The sequence below is a fragment of the Pristis pectinata genome, chromosome 11 (assembly GCF_009764475.1).
Source record: "Pristis pectinata isolate sPriPec2 chromosome 11, sPriPec2.1.pri, whole genome shotgun sequence".
In the NCBI taxonomy this organism is placed as follows: Eukaryota; Metazoa; Chordata; class Chondrichthyes; order Rhinopristiformes; family Pristidae; genus Pristis; species Pristis pectinata.
In genome coordinates this window covers 24,629,720-24,655,752 of record NC_067415.1, presented here as the reverse complement: position 1 = coordinate 24,655,752, position 26,033 = coordinate 24,629,720, and the positions used below count along the sequence as shown (strand labels likewise).

The following is a 26,033-nucleotide window of genomic DNA, read 5'->3' as shown; positions in this document are numbered from 1 at the left end:
ACCTGAGGGACAACACATCATCTTCCGGCCAGGTACATTGAATTCAGCAATTTTAGATAAACAGCCATTTCAGCGTTGAGTATTTTCTCCTTCTATGATTTCAGTTTTTATTCATCTCGTATTTACATTTCTCCAAACTTTTTATTATTTATCTAACCTTTTACCACCACCTGTCACTTAGTGCCATCGCCTGTCTCTGGAAAGCCAATCTTGTTGACACTTGGTGCTCCTGAAGTAGAAGTGAAGCCTGGAGGGCCTTGAATGACAGAATTGGGTGATATCAGCAGACCAGAACAAACCCCTTCCACAAACTCTAAGATGTTTACAGTCGGCAAAGATCCATGCCCTATTTTGCTGTTTATCAAAACTGTGGAGGCTTTCCAGTGTTTCTAAATGGGCCTGTTATTCAGACGCTTGAAACCTCTTGGAAGTGAAATAATTACATTTTGAAAAAAAATAAAATTAATCATAGTTACGTTCAAAAGATTTAAATGTTAAAACCAAATAAATAAATTGAGAAATTGTTCTTGCCTACCTTCTCCGTAACCCTAAAATCCCCTTTCACTGATTGGCCTTGCGGATTGTGCGGTAGGTCTAACTCGCAGCTTTTGAGTGCAGATTCCCAAGCATAGGTACTGAGGAATCTCAACAAGCTCCTGCTCTACTATTGGACTCTAGCACCAAATAGCAGAATATTGCTGCAAAATCACCAGAGCTTAGCCAGTAATTTGGATCTGTCAGCAAATACCAGCAATTAAGTGTTCTAGCTAATCTATGTTCAAATCAGCTGCTTCATCCCTAATCAGTCCCATGCCTCCTTTTACTACCCAATTATTATTTAGCTGTCAGTTGAAGACTTTTGGGTTGCCCTTCTCTTGTATTTCCTCTTTTACTGTACCCTTTTTTCTTTTCGCCATCATTCTCCAATACTTAGCTTGGTTCTCACTTGAATTATACACCACCCCCACCCCCCGCCCTGCCCCGCCCCCACCCTTGCCCTTTGTTTTATCACATTCTCTATTTTGTTCTCCATGGAGTTTTGGCTTTGCTTTCTCCACCTTTCTCCCCCTTTGTGGGAATAGACCTAAACTGTACCTGAAATATCACTTAAAAGTTAATTTGTTCCATTACAGTTAAAGGTTCATTTGTTCCATTATCCTTCCAATATTTGATTCCACTATCCTGGCCAGATACCCACTCATCCTTTTGAAGTTAGCCTCTAGGATGCTCACTGATTTTATGTTTGCAGTCAGTCCACCTCATTCCCGAGAACCATGTTTAGCAATGCCTCCTTCCTCATTGAGCTGAATTTACACCGAACAAAGAACTTTTCCTAACCACATTTAAGAAATTCCTCCCCCTCACCTTTTACTCTGTCTTAATCAATATTAGGGTAATTAAAGTCTCTTATATTGTCATTGCACAGTTCTTGCACATCTGTGCAGATTTGTTCTTGCATTTCCCTCTCACTATTTGGTGGCCTACCCAGTTGTGTGATAAATCCCTTGCTGCTTAAATCTAACCAAATAGATTCTGTCTTCAATTCCTCTAGAGCATTCTTTTGTTCTATTTCTCCCCAGCACTAAAATCGCTTATTAATTGTAACCGTTATCACACCCTTTTTACCTCTTCCCTACCTTTCACTAATTTTGTTTAAGCATTTGTAATAGATTGCAATGGAAACCAGTGCTTTAGTTTTAAGCTGAAAATAGCTTGAAGGAAATGGAAGTGTGGGACTCTCCAAATGAAGAGGCAAAAGAATAGCCCAAAAAATCTAGGAGGCTCCATCACTTCTGCCTGTGTTTCTGATAGTTATCACCAGGGATTCCGGCTTTTTAAGTAAAATGAAACTTCCTGATACTGTCGGGAAAACCTGATTTGCATGTTTATTCCAGGTACTACAACTTCAAACATTTTATGGTACTAGCAACCACAAAAATGATTTTATTGTGAGAAAAGGTAGTTTTACACCTCTCTATCTTTGGCTTGGCTCATCATAATAAAACTATCCTTGCTCTCAGACCATTTATTTCGTTCAAAGGAGAATCTAAGCAAAGTTCATTTGAATTTTGTTTTTTTCATTAAAAAAAAATCTTATTGACAGTTTCAGAACTTTTATAGAGTATCCTAGTATGAATAATGATTTGAAGTTGACAAATTGCTGTCTTGCTACTTTACTGTATTATAACATTATCGATATTTACTGGAGTTGATATGATTGCTTTCTCAACCTTTTCTAGAATTTCAACAACAGCAAAAATTATCTGCCTTCAGAAATGAAAGCTTTTTTCACACCTGGAAAGGTATTTTTTCATCTTTTAAATTCTAACATGCATGTAAATAGAGAAACTTCAGTTTCTGTTCAATATCTGTTCACAAATCTCATTCTTGATTTTGTTTCATTTTGTATAAAATAGAAGCCTTTGACCTTTTTTTCATTTCTTATGCTTTTGATATCTTTTTGACTTGCTGAGGAATGATCTTTTTAAGGTGAAGTAATGGTGTTTTTAAAAAAAAGTGTATTTGTTTTTATCATGGTTAATTGCATTAAATATATTAATTAGATCTTAAAATTTAAAACTGCTGTTTACTAATTTGAATTTTAACTACTGATCAGTACTATGTCATTCTGGATTTCTGTTCCATATAGCCGAAGGCAACAAATGTTCTTGGTGCAGTAAATAAGCCTCTGTCTTCAGCTGGAAAACAGGCACAGACCAAGTCATCGCGGATGGAGACTATGAGTAATGCCAGCAGCAATTCTAATCCCAGTTCTCCTGGAAGAAGTAAAGGAAGGTACAAAATAACAGGCCTGATATTTTCTTATTTGGTTAGGAGTAACTTTGGTCTACCAAAAGACATTCAGTTGTCAATCAACTCAATTTTTTTTATAGTTCCCTGAAGTTTCTAATCCAGAAGCTTAGCTTTTTTGAGAAATTTTCAAATTTTAGCAAATTTAAATTAAATTATTTTGCATGGAGGAATGCATAATTCCCAGTATAACATTTAGTTTTGTTCTAATACTTTTTAGCTAAATGCCTAATATTAAGAATTTCCAGTGCCATTTAATTTGAAAAACTAGATGTAAATAGTAACTGTTTTAAAAGCCAGTATATTTTCTGTAGGGAAAATGATTTGAGATGCCATTTCTATAAGTAAAAATTAAGAAAAACAGAAGATAACTAAAATATTCAAAAGGGAAAAATGAAATATGTTTGCAGAAAACATTCTTAGAGAAAGCAAGTGTTGCAAATTTTTGTCAAAGTGGCAGATTATGAATAATGGCTGACTAATTAGTTCTATAACAAACTATAATAATTGATTAGGAAGGTCCCAGGTGAGATTGCCATTTGTTCAAATAAAGGGAAAATTATCTTAGATACTCTTTAGTGAACATTGCCCAGCAGCTCCTTTTAAAAGGAATGACATAGCTAAAAGGAGAGGAACTAATCAGCCTCTGCAGACTTGGACCCACAGAAGTATTGTGCCCAGCTATAGTACCCTGGCATTTGCTTTTCTTTTAAAGATAATAGAGATGAGGATAACAGTGTTGTTCACTGTTGATATCATGTTGTGTTTTAAAATTGCAGTTAGTTAATTCATAATTATTTGACAGATTATTTCTGTTGTAGGAAGCTTCATTTTGTACATAAAAGTAAACAAAATAAGAATGGAGTTTCCTAGTTTATAATCTTTCTACTAAGTACTTTGAAATAACCATGATGATGATAGAGACTAATTTTATCCTTTTCAGACAACCATTATGATAGCTGCATAATCTTAATACAGGTAATAGTTATTTAATGTGGGGAAAATGGATTCCCCAAGGACCCATTAGTAAACAAATACATGTATTAATGATTCTCTTTCAGAATAACCAATAATGTTTAAACAGTAGTTGCTATTCATCTTATGATATGGTATCAATTTGGAAAAATTGGGGAAAAACTACTTCTAGAAATGAAGTAGATGGATGAGAAAATCAATTTAATTATGTTAGGTGCATTTAAATGTTTAATTTGCAAATCATTTATTCGAGGCTGGATAGCTCTGAAATCGATCACAGTGAAAATGAAGACATCACAGTAATGAAGAATCCCCCTCTTCAAGCAAAGAAAATGGAAAAGAGGGAAGACTCGGACCATCTGAGGGTATGTCTAACTGTGTTTAAGAGAAGACTTTATTCCATGGCAAAGCTATCTTGAGGTCGGAACTAATTTGATTTAGTGTTATTAAGGATCATATCAGTGGTTTTGGGATAAGACAAGATGGCTTATCAAGATGATTAATGGCTCATTACTAACCCAGTGATTTCCTTGGTAGGCATAAGTACTTTTTATGGAAAGTGTTGGAAGGTTAGATTTTTTTCATTTTTGCTTTTCAAGGAAGAAGTGCTTCATTGAAAACAAATCTGTCTGTTTGTATATCTATACATTTAGTGTTGTGTGTTTTTGGTCTTTTCTGTTGATTGTACTTCACCCAGTTTTTATACTCCAATTCTTAAAGAGCCTGAATTGCTCGTGGATGAGAGACCCTATTCCAAAACTTAATTAGATTCTGATTCATCATATTTCAACTCTATATGCTATTGTTCTTTAAACAGCAATATCCTAACCTAACATAGAACATTATAGCACTGTACAGGCCCTTAGGCCCACAGTGTTGTGCTGACATTTTATCCTGCTCCAAGGTGTATCTAACCCTTCCCTCCCACATAGCCCTCCATATTTTTCTATCATTCATGTGTCTATCTAAGAGTTTCTTGAATGATTCTCGCGCATCTGCCCCCACAACCTCTGCCGGCAGTGCATTCCACACACCCACCACTCTGTAAAAACAAAAAAAAACAACTACTTACCTTGGATATCCCCCTTATACCTTCCTCCAATCACTTTAAAATTATGCCCACTTGTGTTAGCCATTTTTGCCCTGGGAAAAAGTCTCTGTCTGTCCACTCTATCTATTCTTCCTATCATCTTGTACACCTCTATCAAGTCACATCTTATCCTCCTCCTCTCCAAAGAGAAAAGCCCTAGCTCACTCAACCTATCCTCATAAGACATGCTGTCCAATCCAGGCAACATCCTGGTAAATCTCCTCTGCACCCTCTCTAAAGCTTCCACATCCTTCCTATAATGAGGTAACCAGAACTGAACACAATACTCCAACTGAGGTCTAACCAGAGTTCTCTAGAGCTGCAACATTACCTCACAGCTCTTGAACTCAATACCCCAACGAATGAAGGCCAACACACCATACGCCTTCTTAACAACCCTATCGACCTGCACGGCAACCTTGAGGGATCGATGGACGTGGACCCCAAGATCCCTCTGTTCCTCCACACTGCCAAGAGTCCTGCCATTAACCTTGTATTCTGCCTTCAAATTCGATCTTCCAAAGTGTATCACTTCATACTTTTCCGGGTTGAACTTCATCTGCCACTTCTCAGCCCAGCTCTGCATCCTATCAATGTCCTGTTGTAATCGGCAGCAACCTTCTACACTATCCACAACACCACCAACCTTTGTATCATCAGCAAACTTACTAACCCACCCTTCCACATCCTCATCCAAGTCATTTATAAAAATCACAAAGAGCAGGGGTCCCAGAACAGATCCCTGTGGAACACCACTGGTCACCAACCTCCAGGCAGAATACACTCCATCTACCACCACCCTCTGTCTTCTATGGGCAAGCCAATTCCGAATCCATACAGCCAAGTTTCCCTGGATCCCATGCCTCCTGACTTTCTGAATGAGCCTTCCATGAAGAACCTTGTCAAATGCCTTACTGAAATCCATGTACCCCACATTCACTGCTCCATCTTCATCAATGTGCTTTGTCACATCCTCAAAGAATTCAATCAGGCTGGTGAGGCACGACCTACCCCTTACAAAGCCATGCTGACTGTCCCTAATCAGCCTATGCTTCTCCAAATGCTCATAAATCCTGTCTCTAAGAATCTTCTCCAGTAATTTGCCCACCACTGAAGTAAGACTCGCTGGTCTTTAATTCCCAGGGTTATCCCTACTCCCTTTCTTAAACAAAGGAAAAACGTACCACCCTCCAATCATCTGGCACCAATTCTGTCACCAGTGGTGATGCAAAGATCTCTTCCCTCCCTTCCTGTAAAAATCTTGGATATATCCCATCCGGCTCTGGTGACTTATCTATCCTAATGTTTTTCAAAAGTTCCAGCACATTCTCTTTCCTCACATCAACATGCCCTAGCGTATCAGCCTGTTGTACGCCATCCTCACAAACGTCAAGGTCTCTCTCACTGGTGAATACTGAAGCAAAGTATTCATTAAGGGCATCCCCTACCCCTTCCAACTCCAGGCACATATTTCCTTTTTTATCCCTGATCGGTCTTACCCTCATTCTAGTCATCATCCTATTCCTCACATAGGTGTAAAACGCCTTGGGGTTTTCCTTAATCCTACTCAAGGCCTTCTCATGCCCCTGTGACCCTGTTCCTGATCAGCAAAGCCACTCCCCACCTCTTAACCTCCATCCCTGTCGCTTCTGAAACATCTAAACCCCAGAACATCCAGCAGCCATTCCTGCCCTTGTGACAGCCAGATCTCTGTAATGGCCACCATATCATAGTTCCCTGTATTTACCTATGCTCTAAGTTTATCACCCTTGTTCCTGATACTACTTGCATTAAAGTAGGCACACTTCAGCCCATCCAACTGACTGCAATTTTGCCCTTTCAAATGCCTATCCTTCCTCCGTCTTTCTACACACTGCATCTACTTATACACTAAATGCACCAACCTCTGACCTATCACTTGGATTTCCATCCCACTGCTGAACTAGTTTTAAACCCTCCCCAACAGCTCTAACAAACCTGCCCACAAGAACATTGGTCCCCATCCCTTTTGTACAGGTCGTACCTTACCCAGAAGGGAACCCAATGATCCACAAATCTGAAACCCTGCCCCAACTCCTCAGCCACGCATTCGTCTGCCAAATCAACCTATTCTTACCCTCACTGGCACGTGGCCCAGGCCGCAATCCAGAGATTACTACCCTTGAGGTCCTGCTTTTCAGCTTCCTACCTGGATCCCTATATTCCCTCTTCAGGACCTCATCTCCTTTCCTACCTACGTCCTTGGTACCAATATGTACCACAACCTCTGGCTGTTTGCCCTCCCCCTTCAGAATGCTGTGGATCCAGTCGGAGACACCCTTGACCCTGGCACCCAGGAGGCAACATACCATCCAGGAGTCTTTCATGTCCACAGAATTTCCTGTCTGCCCCCCCCACCCCTCCACTCCCTTACTATGGAATCCCCTATCACTACTGCTCTCCTCTTCTCACCCCTTTCCTTCTGTGTCACCTGGGCACTGCGGCTTTCCTCTGGTAGGTCATCCCACCACCCCCCCCCCCACCCCCCAACAGTATCCAAAGCAGGATACCTGTTATTGAGGGGGATGGCCACAGGGGTACTCTGCACTACCTGCAGCTTAGGAGTGACTGCCTCTCTGTAGCTCTTATCTATGAACTCCTCGTTCTCCCGTAGGAGCCAAAGGTCATCCAGCTGCATCTCCAATTCCCTATCACAGTCTGTAAGGAGCTGCAGCTGGATGCACTTCTTGTAGATGTAGCTATCAGGGAGACTGGAGGTCTCCCAGAACTCCCACATCTCACAAGATGAACACACCACTGACCCTGGAGCCATTGTAACTACTCTGGCCTGGTACTAAAGGAGAAAACAAAGCAAGAAAGATAGAAACTTACCAGAGCCTTACCTTAGCCTTAGCCTCCTCTCGCCAAAGCCTCAGTCCCCCACTCTAACCTTCATCCACACCAACATTGGCCATTCTGCTTACACCTACCTTCCTTTTATTTGCTGCTGTTAATAAGCCAATCAGCTATTAACAACTTGCAAATATGTCTCGTTTAGACTCTTGCAAAATGAAACTCACAGGCACACGCGCAGAGACTCACCTCTTTTCAAAGCTCCCGCTCCAAATCTTGCCTCTACTGATTCCAATTTTGTAAATTTCAGTGACTCTCCCCACCCTGCCCCCACGCCACCCTGATGCAGGCCATTCCTCTCAGACTTCAGAGGATATTGAGTTCCAGATTTGTGCTATGCTGTTTCAAAGAAAAGGTATTTGTTGATATCACTGCAAGTCAACCTAGATCAAATTAAGAGTTTTTCACCTCTTGTTCTGGGTTTTTCCCCACCACTGGAAGATTTTTCTACATCCATCCTTACCCATTCTTCATTTTAAAGGTTTAAGTCAGATCACCTGTTAAACTTCCAAAACTTCAAGGAATATAAACTACAATAATGTAGTTTGTCTTCATACTCTTTAAGCCTTGGTTGGTTTTCATTGATAAAGTACCTTTAATGTAACAATCAGTCATAAGGTGGTACACATGAGTGCTTTTGAGCATAACTGACAGCAAGCCACATGAGGTACTAGACAATGGATGACAGGTGATCAAAAGCTTAACAGAAAGGTAGGTTTTGAGGCATATCCTGAGGCGAGAAAAAGGAAGAGGAGGGTGTAAGGAGAATAGAGGAAATTCCAGATTCAAGGACTTGACAGCTAAGATTATTAAAGCAATTGAAGGGATTCTTAAGAGATCCAAATCGGATTAGCATAGGGATTAGTAAAGATTGGAGGAGTTTAATAGTAGGGTCAGTTGTGGGCATAGTTGGTGGAAAGGGGGGTTGGGATTAAAAAAAAGAATGAGGATTTTTGAAAATCAAGGCATTGCTTAACCAAGATCCAGTGTGAATCAGGAAGCACAGGCTTGACCAGTGATTGGGATTTGGGACGAGTTAGGATTCGGGTAGCAGAGTTTATGGAGGCTAGAACAAGGAAAACAAGCTACAGTCATGCTGGCACGGTCAAATGTAAAGATATCAAAGGCCTGAATTTTCAGCAGTAAATGAGCTAAGACAAGGCTGGAGTCAGGAATTACTGAGGTAGAAATAAGCAGTTCTTATAAATGGCATGGTCTGAAGCTCATCTCAGGCAAAATTTAACACAAGATTGAGTTGTCTGGTTCAGGTATCAATAGTTGCTGACAAAAGTATTGGAGATGGTGGCGAAGGAACAGAGCGAAGATGAAGATTTTGCTTGTCCCGCTATTTAGTTGGAGTAAACTTCTGCAGTCCAAGATTCAACATAACTTGGAGACACTGGCAAGATTAAGAGAGGCAGTGGTAAGGTACAGCTGGTTATCATCGTGGTAGCTGTGGAAATTGCCGATTTTTTTTTTCCAGAATGGGCAGCGTGAAGATGAGAGGGAGGAGCAAGAATAGGTCCCAGCAGTTCGCCAGAGGCCGATGCAGGAAGAACACCCATTGTGGGTTATTCTCTGGCTACACAGCCTAGCTAAGAATTAATGTAGTTGGGTGGAATCCCACCAACTGGGCAACAGTAGAAGAACTCTAGAGGAGGATAATGTGATCAACCATGTCAAATGCTACAGGCTAGTCAAGAAGGGATGATTCCAATATCACAAGCATTGGTGAATTTGATACTAGCTGTTTTAAAATTGTGGCAGGTACAGAAATCTTTCTCTCAAGGATTCAAACCAGAAGTTCTAGGGAAAAAAATTGGAAATTTGGGTAGCAATATGTTCAAGGGTTGGAATTGCAATAATTATTAGGAAGATTGGAGGGATCAAGGATTTGCTTTGTTTTTGAGGAGAGGGATAGTGAAGAAGAAGAGATGGTGCCTTCTGGTAATTCTGAAAATTTCTTCCATTCAGAGGAAGGGAGGGAAATGTCAAGTTAGATGATGGCATAGTTTCAATTTTGGTAATAAAGATATTCATTGGCTCCGTGACCTGCTGGTAAGGGTGGAGGAAACTGTGCAGAGGGGTTTTAAAAAGTGTGTTGGCCGTGGAGGAAAGAAGTAAAGGGTTATTTTTGCATTCTTTGATCCTGGAGCAATTACTAGCTTTAATGAGTGAGAGCAGTGCCCAGTCATGCTTTCTATGGTTCAGCTTGATCTGGTAATGAATGGCTTAGCTATTGATCTGCTGTATCCACTTTCATTTGTGTCTTAGACTTAAAGGACTGGAGAAGATGGCCAAATTGAGGGAACGGTCAGGGTGAGAGACAAGGGTGTTGTGGTGGAGTCAAGTATGTTGCTGCCTAGATTGGAGGCTGCAGAGATGTGTTGAGTGAACTGCTGTGCCAAAAGTTAAGCATTTTGAAAACATGGATGTCAGTGACACTTTCAAGCTTTGTGTCATTTTCAGAGTGCAACTTATTAACGTGTATTTCAGTAAGGGAGAGTTATTCCGTCCCTTCTTAATTAATAAGGCAACTTTTTTAGAATTTTCCATTCTAAAGCCATAGCAGTAATAAAAAGACTTGTAAAATCGACTATTCCCTCAGCATTAAAATTGGGACTGCTGCATTTGCATCATCTTTTGAATTCTCTGATCTGCAGGCTTTTAAAGCTTGAAGATTTGTTCATCTGAAACTGCATTATTTCTCAAAGAGCTTGTTTTAACATTTGAAATTCACCAAGTTCCTCCCTTTTTTAGATTGACTTTTTAATGTCTCCCTGTGCTTGAGATTTTTAATCCTCTTCCTCCATTTTGAAAACACATAATGTATTTATTTAACACAATCTGTGACTTGCCTCTTGGTACCTAATATTTCCTGAAAACAGTCTTTCTTCATTAATATCAAACATCAAGGTTAAGCTTGTAATATGTTTATCCTGTTAGGGTTGACTGGCAATGGTAATTTCTCCCAGATGAACTTGGCTTTGGATCAGCTTCCTACAAGCCATGTTTTACACATAGGATGCATTCTGTTTGTGTTCTGACACCTTGAAAGGATGTTAGCGAAAAGGAGCATATAACTTTGCAAAGAATAAAAATGAATAGCTAAGTGGTGATGACAGGATTGTGAGCATGAAAGAAGTTGTCAAAGGTTTTGCAGTCAGATCCAAATGTAATCTGTAGTTGTTCTGTTTAAGTAGAATAATCCAAATGTAATCTGTAGTTGTTCTGGTTAAATAGAATAATTTTTAGATAGGGTGAATGCACACAGCCTTTTTCCCAGGGAATGGGAACCCAAAACTATAGGGCATAGATTTGAAATGTGATGGGAAGATTTAAAAGAGACCTAAGAAGCTACTTCATGCAGAGTGATTTGTATACAGAATGAGCTGCCAGAGAAAGTAGTTGAGGCTGGTATAATAACAACATTTAAAAGACATATGGATAAGTACATGGATAGGAAAGGTTTAGAGAGATATGGGCCAAACATGGGCAAATGGGACTAGCTTAGGTGGGCACCTTGTTTGGCATGGTCTACTTGGGCCAGAGGGCCTGTTTCCATGCTTTATTACTCTATGACTTGAATAATCTGTGTTTACATCTGCCTGTTAAATGTTTCACAGTGTGGTAACTTTGCAGGCTGCTTAATGCAATGAGCTTCTCATTCAGATTATTTTTGGAGTAAATGAGTCTCATAAATGCTACTGCACAGTTGTTTATTGCTTTAACAGATACCTGCAATAGGATAATAAAGGCTATTTCTGTTCTAATACCACAAATCAATGGTGTTAACCAATTATTCTTTATAGTCAGAAACCGATAAACCTAGAGGACGAAAGAAAGGATCCTCTGCAATTTCATTAGATCAAGAGGATAGATCAAGTGTAGAACTTCTGGATCAGGTGAAACCTGCTAAAGCAAGTCAACGTGGCCGAAAAAGAGCTGCACATACCTCTGAATCAGATGAACAGCAGTGGCCAGAAGAGAAAAGATCAAAAGAAGACCTCTTGGAGAATGAAGATGAACAGAATAGTCCACCAAAGAAAACGAGGAGAGGGCGTCCACCCAAAGCTGCTAATGAGGAACTCTCAAAGGGAGAGACCCAAGGGAAAGGAGGCAAAAGGAGTAAGAAGAGGCCAGTATCAGCAGATGAAGAAGATGGTGATGGAGATAATGAAAACAAAGAACAGAAGCAAAAAAGAATGAGGCAGCCAAGAACACCCAAAAAATCCCAGCAAAGGTTAGTACTTGGAAATGGATAATTTTTTGGCTATGGATGCACTGATGTTTGAAGACATTAATTGATTTTTATTATTCAAGTAAAATTCTAAAAAGACCTACAAAATATTCAGGACAAATAGAAATATGGTAAATTTTATAAAGAGTAAGCATGGAAACTATTCAGATAGTTGCCAAATCAATGAACTAACTTTGGCAAGTGCTTATATTGATGGTTTGAAGCTCTGTTTTGGATTTTATCTATTGATTAAATTTGATGGGTGTAGTTAAATAATTTTTCCAATAGAAATTGTCCCCGTATAACTCAAATTTATGCAACCTTTGCAGCATAGTTTCAGGTCACTAAGGTTATGAACATTTGCAGTTGGGAAGTAGGATTGTTTCTCTTCATTAGCAAGGCATTAGTGAGAACACAGACAATTAAACCTGCCAGAATGTTGCTGAAAGATTGGATTTCTCAACTTTTTCACTGCTATGTTCAACCATTTACTGACATTCCCCCCTGTTCTCTTTACCCCACCCTCTGCTACTTTAATATTATGCTTATGTTCTCACTTTTCCAATTCTAATGAAGGATCCTTGACCCAAAACATTGACACTGTTTCTCTTTTCACTGTTGCTGCCTGACCAGCAGAGCACTTCCAGCATTCACTGTTTTTGTTTTGGATTTCTAACAACTGCACTCTTTTGCATCAACTGAATTTATATGCTATTAAAATGATGGAATTGAAACCACATTTCCAAGTGTGTTAATGATACAAAGGTGGCTAATGTCGTTGGCACAGGGCACAATATTTGGAAGCATTAAATTCGAAACATATTAGAAATATTGAGTGAATGGGCAAAATTGTTTCAGAATAAATTTCATTGTAACCAAGATTTTGAATTGGATCTAAAATGGGCAGTACTAAGTACTTTCAGATGGCGAAAAACTAGAAACCATAGAGATCTGTAAAGACTTGTCCATTCATCCAAAGAGAAAGATGAACATTCAGTTTTTTATAAAGTTATTGGAATTAATTTCATACTTTTAATAAACCCACCCTTCACAAGCAGCAGGAAGTTTCATCAGTGTTTGTTCACTAATATATCAATATGTTCATTTAATTTATTCCCAACATGGCATCTGATTGCACTGTAATGGAAGTTTTTGTGTTAAATGGTAAAATTAACATGCTAATTTGGTCACACCAGCAGGTGGTGTTGTATTCTCTACAAATTACTCTAATTCTTTCAAAAAGTGCCACTTTTTTTTCTGGGAAGGGTTTTAATGTAAAAACCTAATTGCTCAAAGTAGTTAAGTCATTTTTATAAGGTTTGCCCATTTTCAAAAATTTGTTCTGGCATTTCCCTGCTTACAATGAGCATGTGCATAGAGGTCAGCAGATGTGTGCAGTACATCAAACAGTGCCATCTTTGCATGTTAAGTCCACTAATGGCTTGAGACACTCGCAGAGGAATCCCTTGAATGAGGAGTTAAGGCTTGCTTTGAAGCTAATAAAAGACCATGCTTATCAAGACTAATGTGACAATTTTTTGGCAGGTATTTACTCCTGATTCCTGCTGATAATATTCAGGACACACCCCACCCCTAACCCAGTCACATGTCTCCATTCTGTGCCCCACTTGAACTGCCCACCCCACTTTGCCATTTTGCCAGTGCAACTCTTGTGATCTGCACCTTAACTAAATGATCTTTTGTATGTACCTCACATACAAAAATAAGAACAGGAAGGTGGGGCCTCACTATGTTGGTACAGTTTCATGCAATTCTGCTATAATGTATCTTTTCTGGGCCAAAATGCCATACAAAAAAAAGGCAGTCAGGTCCTCATATATCCATTCCACTTGATGCTGGACTCATCCACATCTGTATCCCTCCCATTTCCTACCTCCCTGAGTTCCTTTTTGACCTAATTTAGGGGTGGCCCAGTGACACAATTAGTGGAGCTGCTGCCTCTCAGCTCCAGCAAGCCAGACTTGATTCCGACCTCCAGTGTTGTCTATGTCGAGCTTGCATGTTCTCCCTGTGATTGCATGGGTTTTTTCTGGGTGGACTGGTTTCCTCCATCATTCCAAAGCAGTGTAGGTTGGTAGGTTGGTTGATAACTGTAAATAGACCCTAGTGTATAGATGAATGATACAATCTGGATGTGAGTTGAAGGGAACATGGGGCAATACAATGCAATTGGTATAGGATTAGTGTAAATGGATACTTGATGGTTGGAGTGGTCTCGTTAGGTTTAAGAGCATGTTTCCATGCAGTTTTACTCTGATTCTGTGACCTTGTGAAGATCATGCAGCTTCACACTTTGAGTTATACTAAATTTTCACCTACCTCTGCCATAATCTTTTTAGGTTTGTCTTTGACAATCATTAAGGTTTCTTTAAGACATTGTTTGTTTCAGAATGCTGAGTACAATCGGCTATTTTAAACCTAATAACAGTTAGTGAGAGCGTTCGATCATTGTTGTAAAATGTCAAGATTAATTGTAACCCAATAGTCCTTGCAATTACTAGTTTATTATCTCAATTCATGCCTTGGAAGAGCAATGGAAGCAAATTTAACTGTCATTTTCCAAAAGGGATTTGAGAGCATAGGACCTGAGGTTCCCCCAATCATTCTTCTCCAATAGAAGTTTGAGTTTGTGATTCATAACGAGATGGATGATGAGCGAGTTTAACTGTATTGAGATTATGCATTGTTCCTTTTACAAATACTCATTGCTCTTACAATTTACAAATCTCTTAATCTATTTAAAGATCATAAATCCTTGTTCTACCCTCAAATGTTAATCTACTATCTACTCACACATTCTGTAGCCTAACTGATTGTTGCTGTGTATGAATGTCCCTCCGATACTCAGTCCCAGAATGACTTTTTTGAGTCAACTAAATACTTTGATGATGGCAACTCCCACTGTTTAAATGCAATATCTGGAATTTCCCAACCCCTGTTGTTCGTACCTCTTGCTCTTTGCCCTCATTGTCCTCCACTGCACATGCATGGCAAGCTACCTGAATGGTCATTAAGACCCCACTTGTCTAGTATTTTGATTACAAGATTATATTCTTACCTTGTCATTGTTGTAGACCTGGAGTTATTAGCTCCGTGAAAAGTTTGTTTTCATTAAATCTATGAAGCCCCAGTTTATCAATCTCTTCTGAACTGCTTCTTGCTATAACAGACCCATATAATTCAAGGTGCCTACTCATTAAATCTCCAAAGCTGTATTTTTCTGGACTTTTCCTCTGATAGTCTGATTGTAAGTTTGCAGATGACACAAAAATTGGTGAAATTGTGGATAGTGAAGAAGGTTGTCAAAGGATACAGCAGGATATAGATGAGTTGGAAATTTAGGTGGAGAAATGGCAGATGGAGTTTAATCATGTGACATTTTGCATTTTGGGAGGTCAAATGAAAGAGGAAAGAATACAATAAATGGCAGGACCCTTGGGAGCATTGACGTACAGAGGGATCTTGAGGTGCTCATCCATTGCTCCCTGAAAGTGGCAACACAAGTGGATAAGGTGGTAAGGAAGGTTTGCCTTGATGGGTCAGGGCACTGAGTATAGAAGTTGGTAAGTCATGTTGCAGCTGTATTAAACTATGATTAGGCTATATTTGGAGTATTGTCTGCATTTCTGGTCACTGCACAATAGGAAAGTTGAGGGGGCATGAGATGCTGCAGAAGAGGTTCATCAAGATGTTGGCCTGGATTGGAGACTATTAGCTATAAAGAGAGGTTGAATAAACTTGGATTTTTTTCAATGAAGCATAGGAGGCTGAGGGGCAACCTGATAAAAGTATATAAAATTGAGAGGTATAGGTAGATTATATCTGCCTATTGTGTAAATTCAGAATGGATTTTAAAATACTTAATCCAAAATGATATGAATTGAAAACATAAACGAAGGAAGAAGTTGAAGACTGAAAAGTTCAACTGATGATTATGAACTGATGAAGTTTTACTTTCTGTAATTTAATCTTTTGTCATTGGCTTATAGTTTTGATGAAAGGTCATTGACCTGAAATGTTAACTCTACTTCTCTTTCCACAGATGCTGCCTAGCCTGCTGAGTATATCCAGTACACGTTTTATTTCTGATTTCCAGTATCTGCAGTATTTTATTTTTGTATAAATTGTAACTTTACAGACTAATTCTATATCTATTAGATGTCCTCCAAGTTACTAGGTCAAACCTTTCATATATAATTATCTGGATGTGTTTGTAAGTTTATAACAAATAGAGCTAAGAATACTAAATGTTATAATCATCTGTACTATAGAATAGAAACTCCAGAATCTGATGTGAATGACTCTCTATCTACGGAATCAACACCACAGAAGAAACGAGGAAGGCCACCCAAGACCCCACCTACATCTCAATCACAACCAAAGAAAAATTTGTAAGTGATGACCCGTTTTAAAATTGAAGATAGAAGCTCTTTGTTAAAAATCATATATTTTGAACACTGTTTTGTACCTCTACTGATGACAGTTTAGATGAAAAATAAATAAATCTGATCCTTGCTAAGTTGAAAATTAAAAACTTTTAGTCAGATGTGTTTGCAAAATTAAGAACTTGTCTAATTTCTAATTTGTGAGATAACATGCAGAGTTGGGATGTTTGGGAGATGAAGGAATTGTCCAAAGGCTGGAGCAATTCCCCTGTTTTTGTAACAATGGGAATTAAGTGGTCCCAACAGTTATAGAAGGCACAATAAAATCTGTGAGGTCACGGGATTTTAAAATAGATCCTGAATTCTGCTATTTCCTTTAATTAACATGTAGTTAATTCTCCTGACTTTTGCATCTCCATCAGTATAACTTTAAATTGCTATTGAGGAGTAATTTTGCTTATATAAACTACATCTAACATGCAAACTTGAATCTGTGTAAAAATTCTTCAACGATTGTGTGTTCTGACACTCAACTTGATTTTATAGTTTTCCATTTTAACTTTGGTCATCATTACACTCTCATTTTCCTAAGATATATAAATTTTTATAAATACATCTCCTGGCTGATCATTTTTATCCTAAAATACTAAATGACTGTGCTAGTTGCAGTTCATCTCTGTTTCACAGAATCAATATTAAGATACAAGTCTTATGTCTAGTGTGAGTTAGAAGCAAATAAAATAAGAGCTGAATCTTTCTGCTTAATGCACATGGTTTTGAATGGAATCAGCAATGTTTAGCTGTTTAAACAAGGGCAAGGTTATGAATCAATGAAGTGGAAGTGCTTTTAAACTATGCAGTGAAAATTAGAATAATCCATATATCCCTTGTTTGTGTTTCTATTTGTGATAAATAAAAACTGGCTGTAGTACACACAAGCAGCCTATATATAGCTGTCCTTAAGAAGGCACCAATACAATCCACTATTCTTGTGAAACTACTTTTCATTCATCTAAGTCATTAATGATCATTGTGTGAGACCATTGAATTGGTAAATTTATTGGTTTATTATTGTCACATGTACGAAGGTACAGTAAGTAAACTTGCCTTCATACAGATCAATTCACGGACAACAGTGCATTGAGGTAGTACCAGGTAAAACAATAACAGGGTGCAGAATAAAGTGTTACAGTTACAGAGAAAGTGCATTGCAGGTAGACAATAAGGTGCAAGGTCATAACGAGGTAGATTGTGAGGTCAAGAGTCCACTTTATTGTACTGGGTAACCATTCAATAGTCTTAAAACAGCGGGATAGAAGCTGTCCTTCAGTCTGGTGGTTTGTGCTTTCAGGCTTTTGTATCTTCTGCCCAGAGAGGGGAGAAGAGAGGGTGAAGAGAAAAGAAGAGAGGATGGGTGGGTCTTTGATTATGTAGCTGCTTTACCAAGGCAGCAAGAAGTAAGTGTAGACTGAGTCTGGTTTCCATGATGTGCTGAGCTGTATCCCACAACCCTCTGCAGTTACTTGCGGTCACAGGCAGAGCAGTTGCCATACCGAACCATGATACATCCGGATACGTTGCTTTTCTATGGTGCATCGATAAAAATTGGTCGGTCAAGGGGACATGCCAAATTTCTTTAGCCTCCTGAGGAAGTAGAGGTGCTGGTGAGCTTTCTTGGCCATGGTGTCAACGTGGTTGGACCAGGACAGGCTATTGGTGATGTTCACGTCCAAGGAACTGGAAGCTCTCAACCATCTCGACCTGAGCACTGTCAATGTAAACAGGAGCATGTATACCATCCCTCTTCTTGAAGTCACTGACCAGCTCTTTGTTTTGCTGGACATTGAGGGAAAGGTTGTTGTCATGACACCATGTCGCTAGGCTCTCTATCTCCTTCCTGTACTTCGATTCATCGTTATTTGAGATCTGGCCCACTACTGTAGTATCATCTGCAAACTTGTAGATGGAGTTAGAGCAGATTCTGGCCATGCAGTCATGAGTGTATAGGGCACCAATGTTGAGGATAATCGTGGCAGAGGTGTTGCTGCCTATCCTTATTGTGGTCCGTTGGTCAGGAAGTCAAGGATTCAGTTGCAAAGGGAGGTGTTGAGTCCCAGGTCTAGGAGTTTGGAAATGAGTTTGTTTGGAATTATAGTATTGAAGGCAGAGCTGTAGTCAATAAACAATAGGTGTCTTTACTGTCTTCATTGCCAAGTCTGTAAATAAATAATTATTATTGATACTTGCTTATCTACCATGTTAAGAGGAAGAATTATTTTCCTTGCACAAAATAACCTATAATTACACAGATATTTTCACTTAGATTTTATGAAAACAGAATTTGTCAGGATGAATTAACATACAAATTAGTTTTAACAGTTTTTTTTGCTACATGACTTCCACCTGATAATTAACACTACGTAATCCATTAAAGTTGAGCCAATTCCAAGTATAAACAAATGGTGTAATTGAGGTTTCAGGTCTTGATTATCCATGTTGAAAGAATGCAAAAAAAATCCTGCTTGGGAAAAGATCCTAGATTATCAACTGTGTGTGCGCGCGCACACGTGCATGGTGTGTGCGTTTACATGGTGTGTGCTAAGTGCATGCTACAGAACTTGGAATCCAGTCATCTTGGACTTCTTTGCAATTGGTCCATGACCTTTTTCTATCGAACCCATGACTACCCAAATTAAAAGAAATCATGCATGAACAACTCTCACACCTCAGTATTGGAATAAAAATAAGTCATTCTCGACCCCAAGGGACAGGCAAAGAAGGAGATGTTCATAAACTTGCATTTAACAAGGTTAATTATAGACATGCCTGTTTTAAAAATCCATGTGGCTGTCTGTGATTGATTCACATTGGCTTAAATGCATAGTCACACTGTTCTTAGTAGAATCTCATAACTTTAGAACAAGTGGTTGGTCTACAGGTCATAAATTTTAACCTTTTATGTTGCTCACGGATGTTAGTACCAGGGAAGGGAGGATATGAATTTCTTGTTCACCTTTTGTACCCAATAATGCTAACTAATTTTAAAATGGGTGCCTTATTGCTAGGTACAGTAAGAGAGCGCGAATATTTCAATCTATCAGCACACTTGGAAAATGCACTATTGAACAATGGGTATCCTTGCAGTGCACTCTAAGTGAGACTTCACATTAGTTACTGCAGCACTAAACTGAGATGAGAATTCTTGCTGTTGGGCTGAGACACTGAAGTTTGGACACTAAGTGTATCCTTGCATATTTGGTTTCCAGACATTACATAAAGCGTGATAGCAGGTCTGCGGTACTGAGTTTGGATATTTCCCTGTCTTAAGAGTACAATTTTTTTTAACACCACATTCGAAGTATTAAGCTTCAATTAAAGTAAATGGTGAGCTAAGTAGTGGACATCTTTACACAGTACCCCTTAATCCAACAAATTTTGGTATTGAAAATGTCAGAATGAATGTAAACTCTGATGCAAAATATGAACTTGAAAGCCAGAAATGAATCACATTTAGATCAGTGTATCAATTATTCACCACGTCAATCATTTGTTATAATGGGCTCCTCATGGCAGTTTTGAAAATACTTTGCTCCCATGTCTTTGCAGTCGGGGAGGAAGATCAAGACAAGCTGCCAGTAGAGAGAATGATTCTTCAGAAATGGATTCACGTCATGATAGTTCATTGGAGAATATGGATATTTCCCAGGAAGGCTCAATGGATGGAGTGAACGCAGAAGAGGAAAATGAATTAAGTACACTGAGGGTATGGTTATCGATTGAATGTACATGTGTGTTAATATATAACTGTTTTTACAAATCTTGGATGTATATCCAGAGTATTAGCACTTCTTTATTACAACCTCACTTTGGAAAACCTCTGAGTAGCAGTAAAATTAATAAAGAAGAAAAAATAAAAGCACATTTTTCTTTATTGTTTCCATTTTTTACCTTCTCATGGATCAGTTGTTTAACATGGAATAGAAGCATAACATCTGGTAAATCTTGTAATGAATCCTATTCAAACCATTACCTTTTATTTGTTCCGAAACTTTGAATCGTGTGTTATTCAAAACTAAACTTAGGGAATACACATTGCATTTTGAATGCCATAAAACCATAACTGAAGTGTCATATCAAGTATTATTCTTTCAAAATAAAACTATTTTGTGTCCTACAGGTGCGACGCAAGCCCAACAAAAGGGAAAGAAGATGAAAAGTAAATATTTTCTGTTTGCATTGGAGCTTGACAATTGTACTGTACAGCTCAAGGCAGGACACAGTGTAACAGATAATTGGTTGTTAAAGAAGGCATCTTGTATCTATTACCCTTGCATCTGCAGTCCTAAGGTCACAAGCTTTTGGCAAACACATCAATTCATTAATTGTGGGTTGTCGTGCATTGTGATGTGTGCTGACTACAATGTACTGACTTTATAGAAAGATTGAAATAAATGATATTGTAAATATTTTTTTTAATGTTTTGATTGAAAATGTGCTTGTATAGCTTTTAAATTACAGCTTTAAATCACCAACACAACTGTGTATTAAATGTGTAGGTGAAGAAAGTTGGTTACAATGAACGTTGACAACTGAAGCAATACTTAATAATTGTACCTTCTGTGGCATCCTTTTGAGAAGGGACTGGTTCTTAGAAAGAACAAATGCATATTGCAATTTCCTGCAGCACATACTTCTGTGGTTAGATTTGTTGGAAAGTCACTTTTTCTAAATCCCTTGAGTGTATGATTATATCTACTTGTTTCTGTAACCAGCTCTGTTGCTTCTGCTTTCCACCACTGAAGTTGTTGGACAGGAAGTCCTCAGTTGTATAAAATGTGAAGTCAGCTAAAAATGCTTATGGCATTTTACTTGTCAGTATTAATGCCAGAACTGTCTAGAAATTTAGATAAAATTGGAAAAATAAAAGGGTTTTAGTTAAAATATTTTAATACTGATGGTGTATTAGTCATTCAAATTGTACACCTTTAGTTACCTTCCCTGTCAAATTTGTATCACTCTACTGTATCAATAAAATTCTGTAACTGAGTTTGCCTTGTTATAGTGGAAAAAAAACTTGTGTATTTTGAAGGATAATCCTCCCTAAGTTATGGTTCCCAAGAGTTAGATCATGTTAAAAGTTGTTCATTGTGGTATGTGATTAATGAGACAAGGAGCCTTTCTGCATTGTAACAACTGTTCTGCTCTGCTTGAAATGCACTTGATATATCGTAAAAAAAAATGCCTGCAATAATATTCTCCTTGTTGATTTTTATTTCTGTATTGTCAATCTGTACCAAAATTTGGGTTTAATCAGATTAAAATTATTTTGTTTTACAAAGGTAGCTATTTGAGTTACTGGAGAGAAATTGTCAGCTATAGTGAAATTTTGCTTGTGTCTTGAACTGCACAAAGTTGATGTAAGCTGCTGCTAGAAATATGCTTCAGGATTTGATCTATCGAAGTTCAGTTCAATCATTTAAACAGGTTCTCGTATTCATTATGTCCTTATTAATGTGATAAAGAAGTTAGCACATTGTATAGCACAAGTTTCAGTGTATATATTTCTCAGCTATAAAAATTGCCTGCACAGAGTGTAAATCAATGTTGAGGTTTTTGTTATTACAACTAAAGTATCTTGAAATAGCAGCATCAGTTTTATAAACTGTAGTCGTGGCTTTTCTGTGCTGGCTGTTTATGTGTTATTTTGAGCAAGTTGCTGCTTGGTTGTAGTGCCAAAATTGTAACCACATATCCAGTGAAAAGTCTTTGCAGGCTTCTTGAACTATTAATAAGACTGGTTATTTTAAATACATGCTAAAGATGGTAGGGATATCCATTTTCTGGTAATACTAATGGATCTACGCTAACATAGTGCAATACTGAAATTCTGTAGGACCAGCAAGAGTTTTCTATTAAGTATGATGAAATCAAAGTAAACTCTGCATGAATATAATATCCAGGTTCATAAATAGGTGGTCCTGCTGCAATATTTGGCACAGTGGACTGATAATTTTTGTGTCCTTTTCTAAAAAAAAAGGAATTAAAGCTGAATAATATAGCTAGGGTCTCTACTGTAGTATATTTTGTATGTGCTATTGCTTCTGCCTTCTTGTATCTTATTCGTCCCTAAAGTGCTTCATTTGCAATGTATGTTTCATTATATACTGTTGTTTCCCTGAAAATGACTTCTTCAGATATTCATTATCAACTGTAAAGCATTTGGGGGCATCCAGCAAAACTGAAGATATCAATGCAAGTTCATCTTTCCTCCTATGTTGTTTCAAGAGAGTCTGAGATTTGTAATTGTTGGATTGCAGCATTTATATATGGATTTTCTTATTGGATGCCACTATCTAGCATTCATTATTAGTTGTTACAATTGTTAGACTACTTCACCTCCTCATAACAATTGCACTGGGAAAAGGGTGCTTTGAATTCTTCTGTCTCTTTCTGCCCAAGTAGAAGAGCCATGATACACCATAGAAAAAATACATAAATTGCAATTGAATAAGAATCATGAAACATTACCAGAAGACTGGATAGGCTGGATTTGCAGACTGGAAAGACTGAGTTTGTTTTCTTTGGAGCAAAGGCATCTGAGGGTGGACCTAATAGAGATATACAAAATTATGCGAGAAATAGATATTTCATTTCCCAGTAGCAGGGGTGTCTAAAACCAGAGGGTATAGGCTTAGGATAAGCAATAATTGGTTTAAAGGAGATTTAAGAAGGAACTTTTCTCACCCAGAGGGTGGTTGGAATCTGGAACGCATGGCCTGGGAGGGTGGTAAAGACTGGATAAAGAAACATTTAAGAAGGATCCAGACGAGCACTTGAATTGGCAAGCCAAAGAAGGCTATATAGCAAGTGCTGGAAAAGAGGTTAGTATAGATAGGTACTTGATGGTCAGAATGGACACAGAGGGCCAACCCAAACTCTCTCTAAGTAGAGTTAATGCAGTGCTTATCAGAGAAATGTACCATACCAGATGTTACACCTGTGATATCCTGTGCAAGTCTCAAAATCCTATGTGGTTATTTCAACCAAGACAGTCCTGTTGTTTACCTAATAATCTTGAACAGTTTTCTATTAATCCAAAGTCAATTTTATACAACTGGTTCTGCTACAAATACTTTCTGGATTCCATCACATAAATATTCTCAAGTTGTCTGATCATCCTTCTTTCTTACAAATTCATATTGCTCTAAACCTAATAGTGTGTGATGTCACAAAACAGCTAAGAGAACTGGATACAGCGAAGGTTGTACGAGCAGATATTGTCCCAGCAGTAGTACTGAAAACCTGTGTTTCAGAACGAGCTGTCCTCAAGCCATGTGGTTCTGGTACTGTTATACTGGCATCTACCTGATAATGTGGAAAATTGACCAAGCATGTCTAGTTCACAAAAAAAATAGAACAAATGAAGTCTGGCTAATTACTACCCAATCAGTCTATTCTTCAGTCATCAGCAAAGTGCTGTAAGGTTTCATTTTCAGTGCTATCAAGCAAAACTTTATCACCAATAATTACCAGTGCCGAGTTTGGGCTTCCCAGATTTGCTTACCAGTGCCGAGTTTGGGCTTTGCCAGGAATACCCACAGCTTTAGTCTAGGCTTGGACTAAAGAGCTGAATTCCCAGAGGTGAGGAGAGAAAGACTGCCTTGACATTTGAAGCAGTGTCTGGCTGAATATGAGGGCAAGGAGCCCTGGTAAAAACTAAAGTTAATGAGCATCAAAGGGAAAACATACTATTAGCTCACACAAAGAAAGCTAGATGTGATTATTGAAAGTGAAGCATCAGAGTCTCAGGATGTCACTGCAGGAATACATCCAAGCAGTGTCCAACCCCAACATCAATATCTCGGGGGGATGCCATTAACCAGAAACTTGACTGGACCAGCCACATAAATATTATGACTACAAGAACAAGTCAAAGGCAAGATATGCTGTGACAAGTGGCTCACCTTTATGACATGCAAATTAATGATTTTCTACTTGTATTTATCTCAAATAGATCAGCAAATGAATTGATAAATATTAGGTGAGTGTCAAGGTCCCACATAAGAGGCTGATGCATAGAGATATTGGAGGAAGTGTGTTTGCATGGATTGAAAACTGGCTGTCATACAGAAAACAGAATTGGAATAAATGGGTCCTTTTCAGCTGGGAAGAATGCAAGTTGTGGGAGTACCCCAGGAATTGGTTCTTGGCCCTCAATTGTTTACTATTTACATTAATGATCTGGAAGAGGGAACAAAATGTAAGGTTTTCCAGTTTGCCAATGATACGAAGATTAGGTGGGAGGACACATGATGAAGTCCTTGTGATAATGCAGTGGGATAGAGATAGAATGAGTGGGTGAAAACCTAGCGAATGAGGTTTAATGTGGGGAAATGTGAGGTCGTGCATTCCAGTAAGAGCAATCAAAAGGCAGATCATCTGAATGGAGAGAGGCTGTAAATGAGTGAAGTTCAGAAGGATCTAGGTGTTCTAGTGCATGAGTCACAAAAAATTGGCAGGCAGGTCCAACAAGTAGTTGAGACAAATGGTATGTTGGCTTTTATTGTAAGAGGGTTGGAGTTATATGAACAGTGGGTTTTGTTACAGTTGTTCAGGATGTTGGTGAGGCACACCTGCACTACACACCATTTTGATCCCCTTACCTAAGAAAGGATAGAGTAGCATTGGAGGAAGCCCAAAGAAGATTCACCAGGTTAATTCCAAGGATGAGAAGGCTGTCCTATCAAGAGAAGCTAGACAATTTGGGTTTCTATTCTTGGAGTTCAGAAGAATGAGGCATCTTTATTCAAACAAGTAAGATCCTAAAGGGGCTTGACAGGATAGATAATTGAGATGTTTCCACTAGTGGGACAGCCACAAACAGGGGCTCATAGCTAGAAAATAAGGGACAGGTCATTTAAAACTGAAGTGCATAGTAGTTAAGGTGGAGATGGGTAAATATTTGAAAGACTGATGAATTGCGGGTTATGGAGAACTGGCACAAGAGAAATTGAGGCCAGCATAGATGATATTGGATGGCAGTGCTTGAGGGGCCCAGTAGCCTACTACTACTCATTGTGTTCGTGTGATTGTAAGCTTGCTTTATTTCCCATTAGATTAGCAATACTGAAAAACAACTACAATAAAAATTACTTGCCTCCACAAATACGATGAATTTGATAAAAATTAAACAATTAAAATGCTACTCTTTATTGTTTTCTTTTAAAATAACAATGTTCCTCCAGCCTATTAGAAGACAGCTTGCAGATTCCTACTTTTTAATATAATTAAACAGGTATCAGATAAAAGTTTAGACAAAAGTGTAAGAAAATGATGTTATCCACGACAATGTAACATAAATAAAGCTGAAATTTTAACCTTGCATTGTCTCAGACATGCAATTTTGTTATTCCCAAGAATATATCATGGTTGAAATGGTCAAAAGATCATAAACTTACCAGTATGAAATTGATGTTTTTGTTGGAAAATAACTTAAAAGGTAATTTTAGACTTCTATCATTGGAATCCATAAAAAATACTGGAAGTAATTGGCAATGAGAATGGAATTGCTTAATAACCCTGCACTTGGCAAATACAATTGAAATTGACTTGTGGTAAA

At 38.4% G+C, this 26,033-nt stretch overlaps 1 protein-coding gene across 14 annotated transcripts in view; it reads left to right on the top strand.

Moving 5' to 3' along the window:
• pds5b (PDS5 cohesin associated factor B) overlaps positions 1–25,741 on the top strand; it is a 194,857-nt gene extending 169,116 nt beyond the window's left edge. For 12 of the 14 annotated variants that reach the window (XM_052026028.1, XM_052026027.1, XM_052026038.1 and 9 more), the window contains 7 exons: positions 2,241–2,303; positions 2,651–2,796; positions 4,040–4,151; positions 11,581–12,011; positions 16,301–16,420; positions 20,021–20,177; positions 20,592–25,740. In XM_052026028.1, the coding sequence (XP_051881988.1) occupies positions 2,241–2,303; positions 2,651–2,796; positions 4,040–4,151; positions 11,581–12,011; positions 16,301–16,420; positions 20,021–20,177; positions 20,592–20,627 (1,065 nt within the window). In that variant the 3' untranslated portion in view covers positions 20,628–25,740. Of the gene's footprint in view, positions 1–2,240; positions 2,304–2,650; positions 2,797–4,039; positions 4,152–11,580; positions 12,012–16,300; positions 16,425–20,020; positions 20,178–20,591 lie in introns of those variants that run through there. The other 2 variants (XM_052026040.1, XM_052026041.1) reach the window with 2 other exon arrangements.
• Positions 25,742–26,033: the final 292 nt, after the last annotated feature.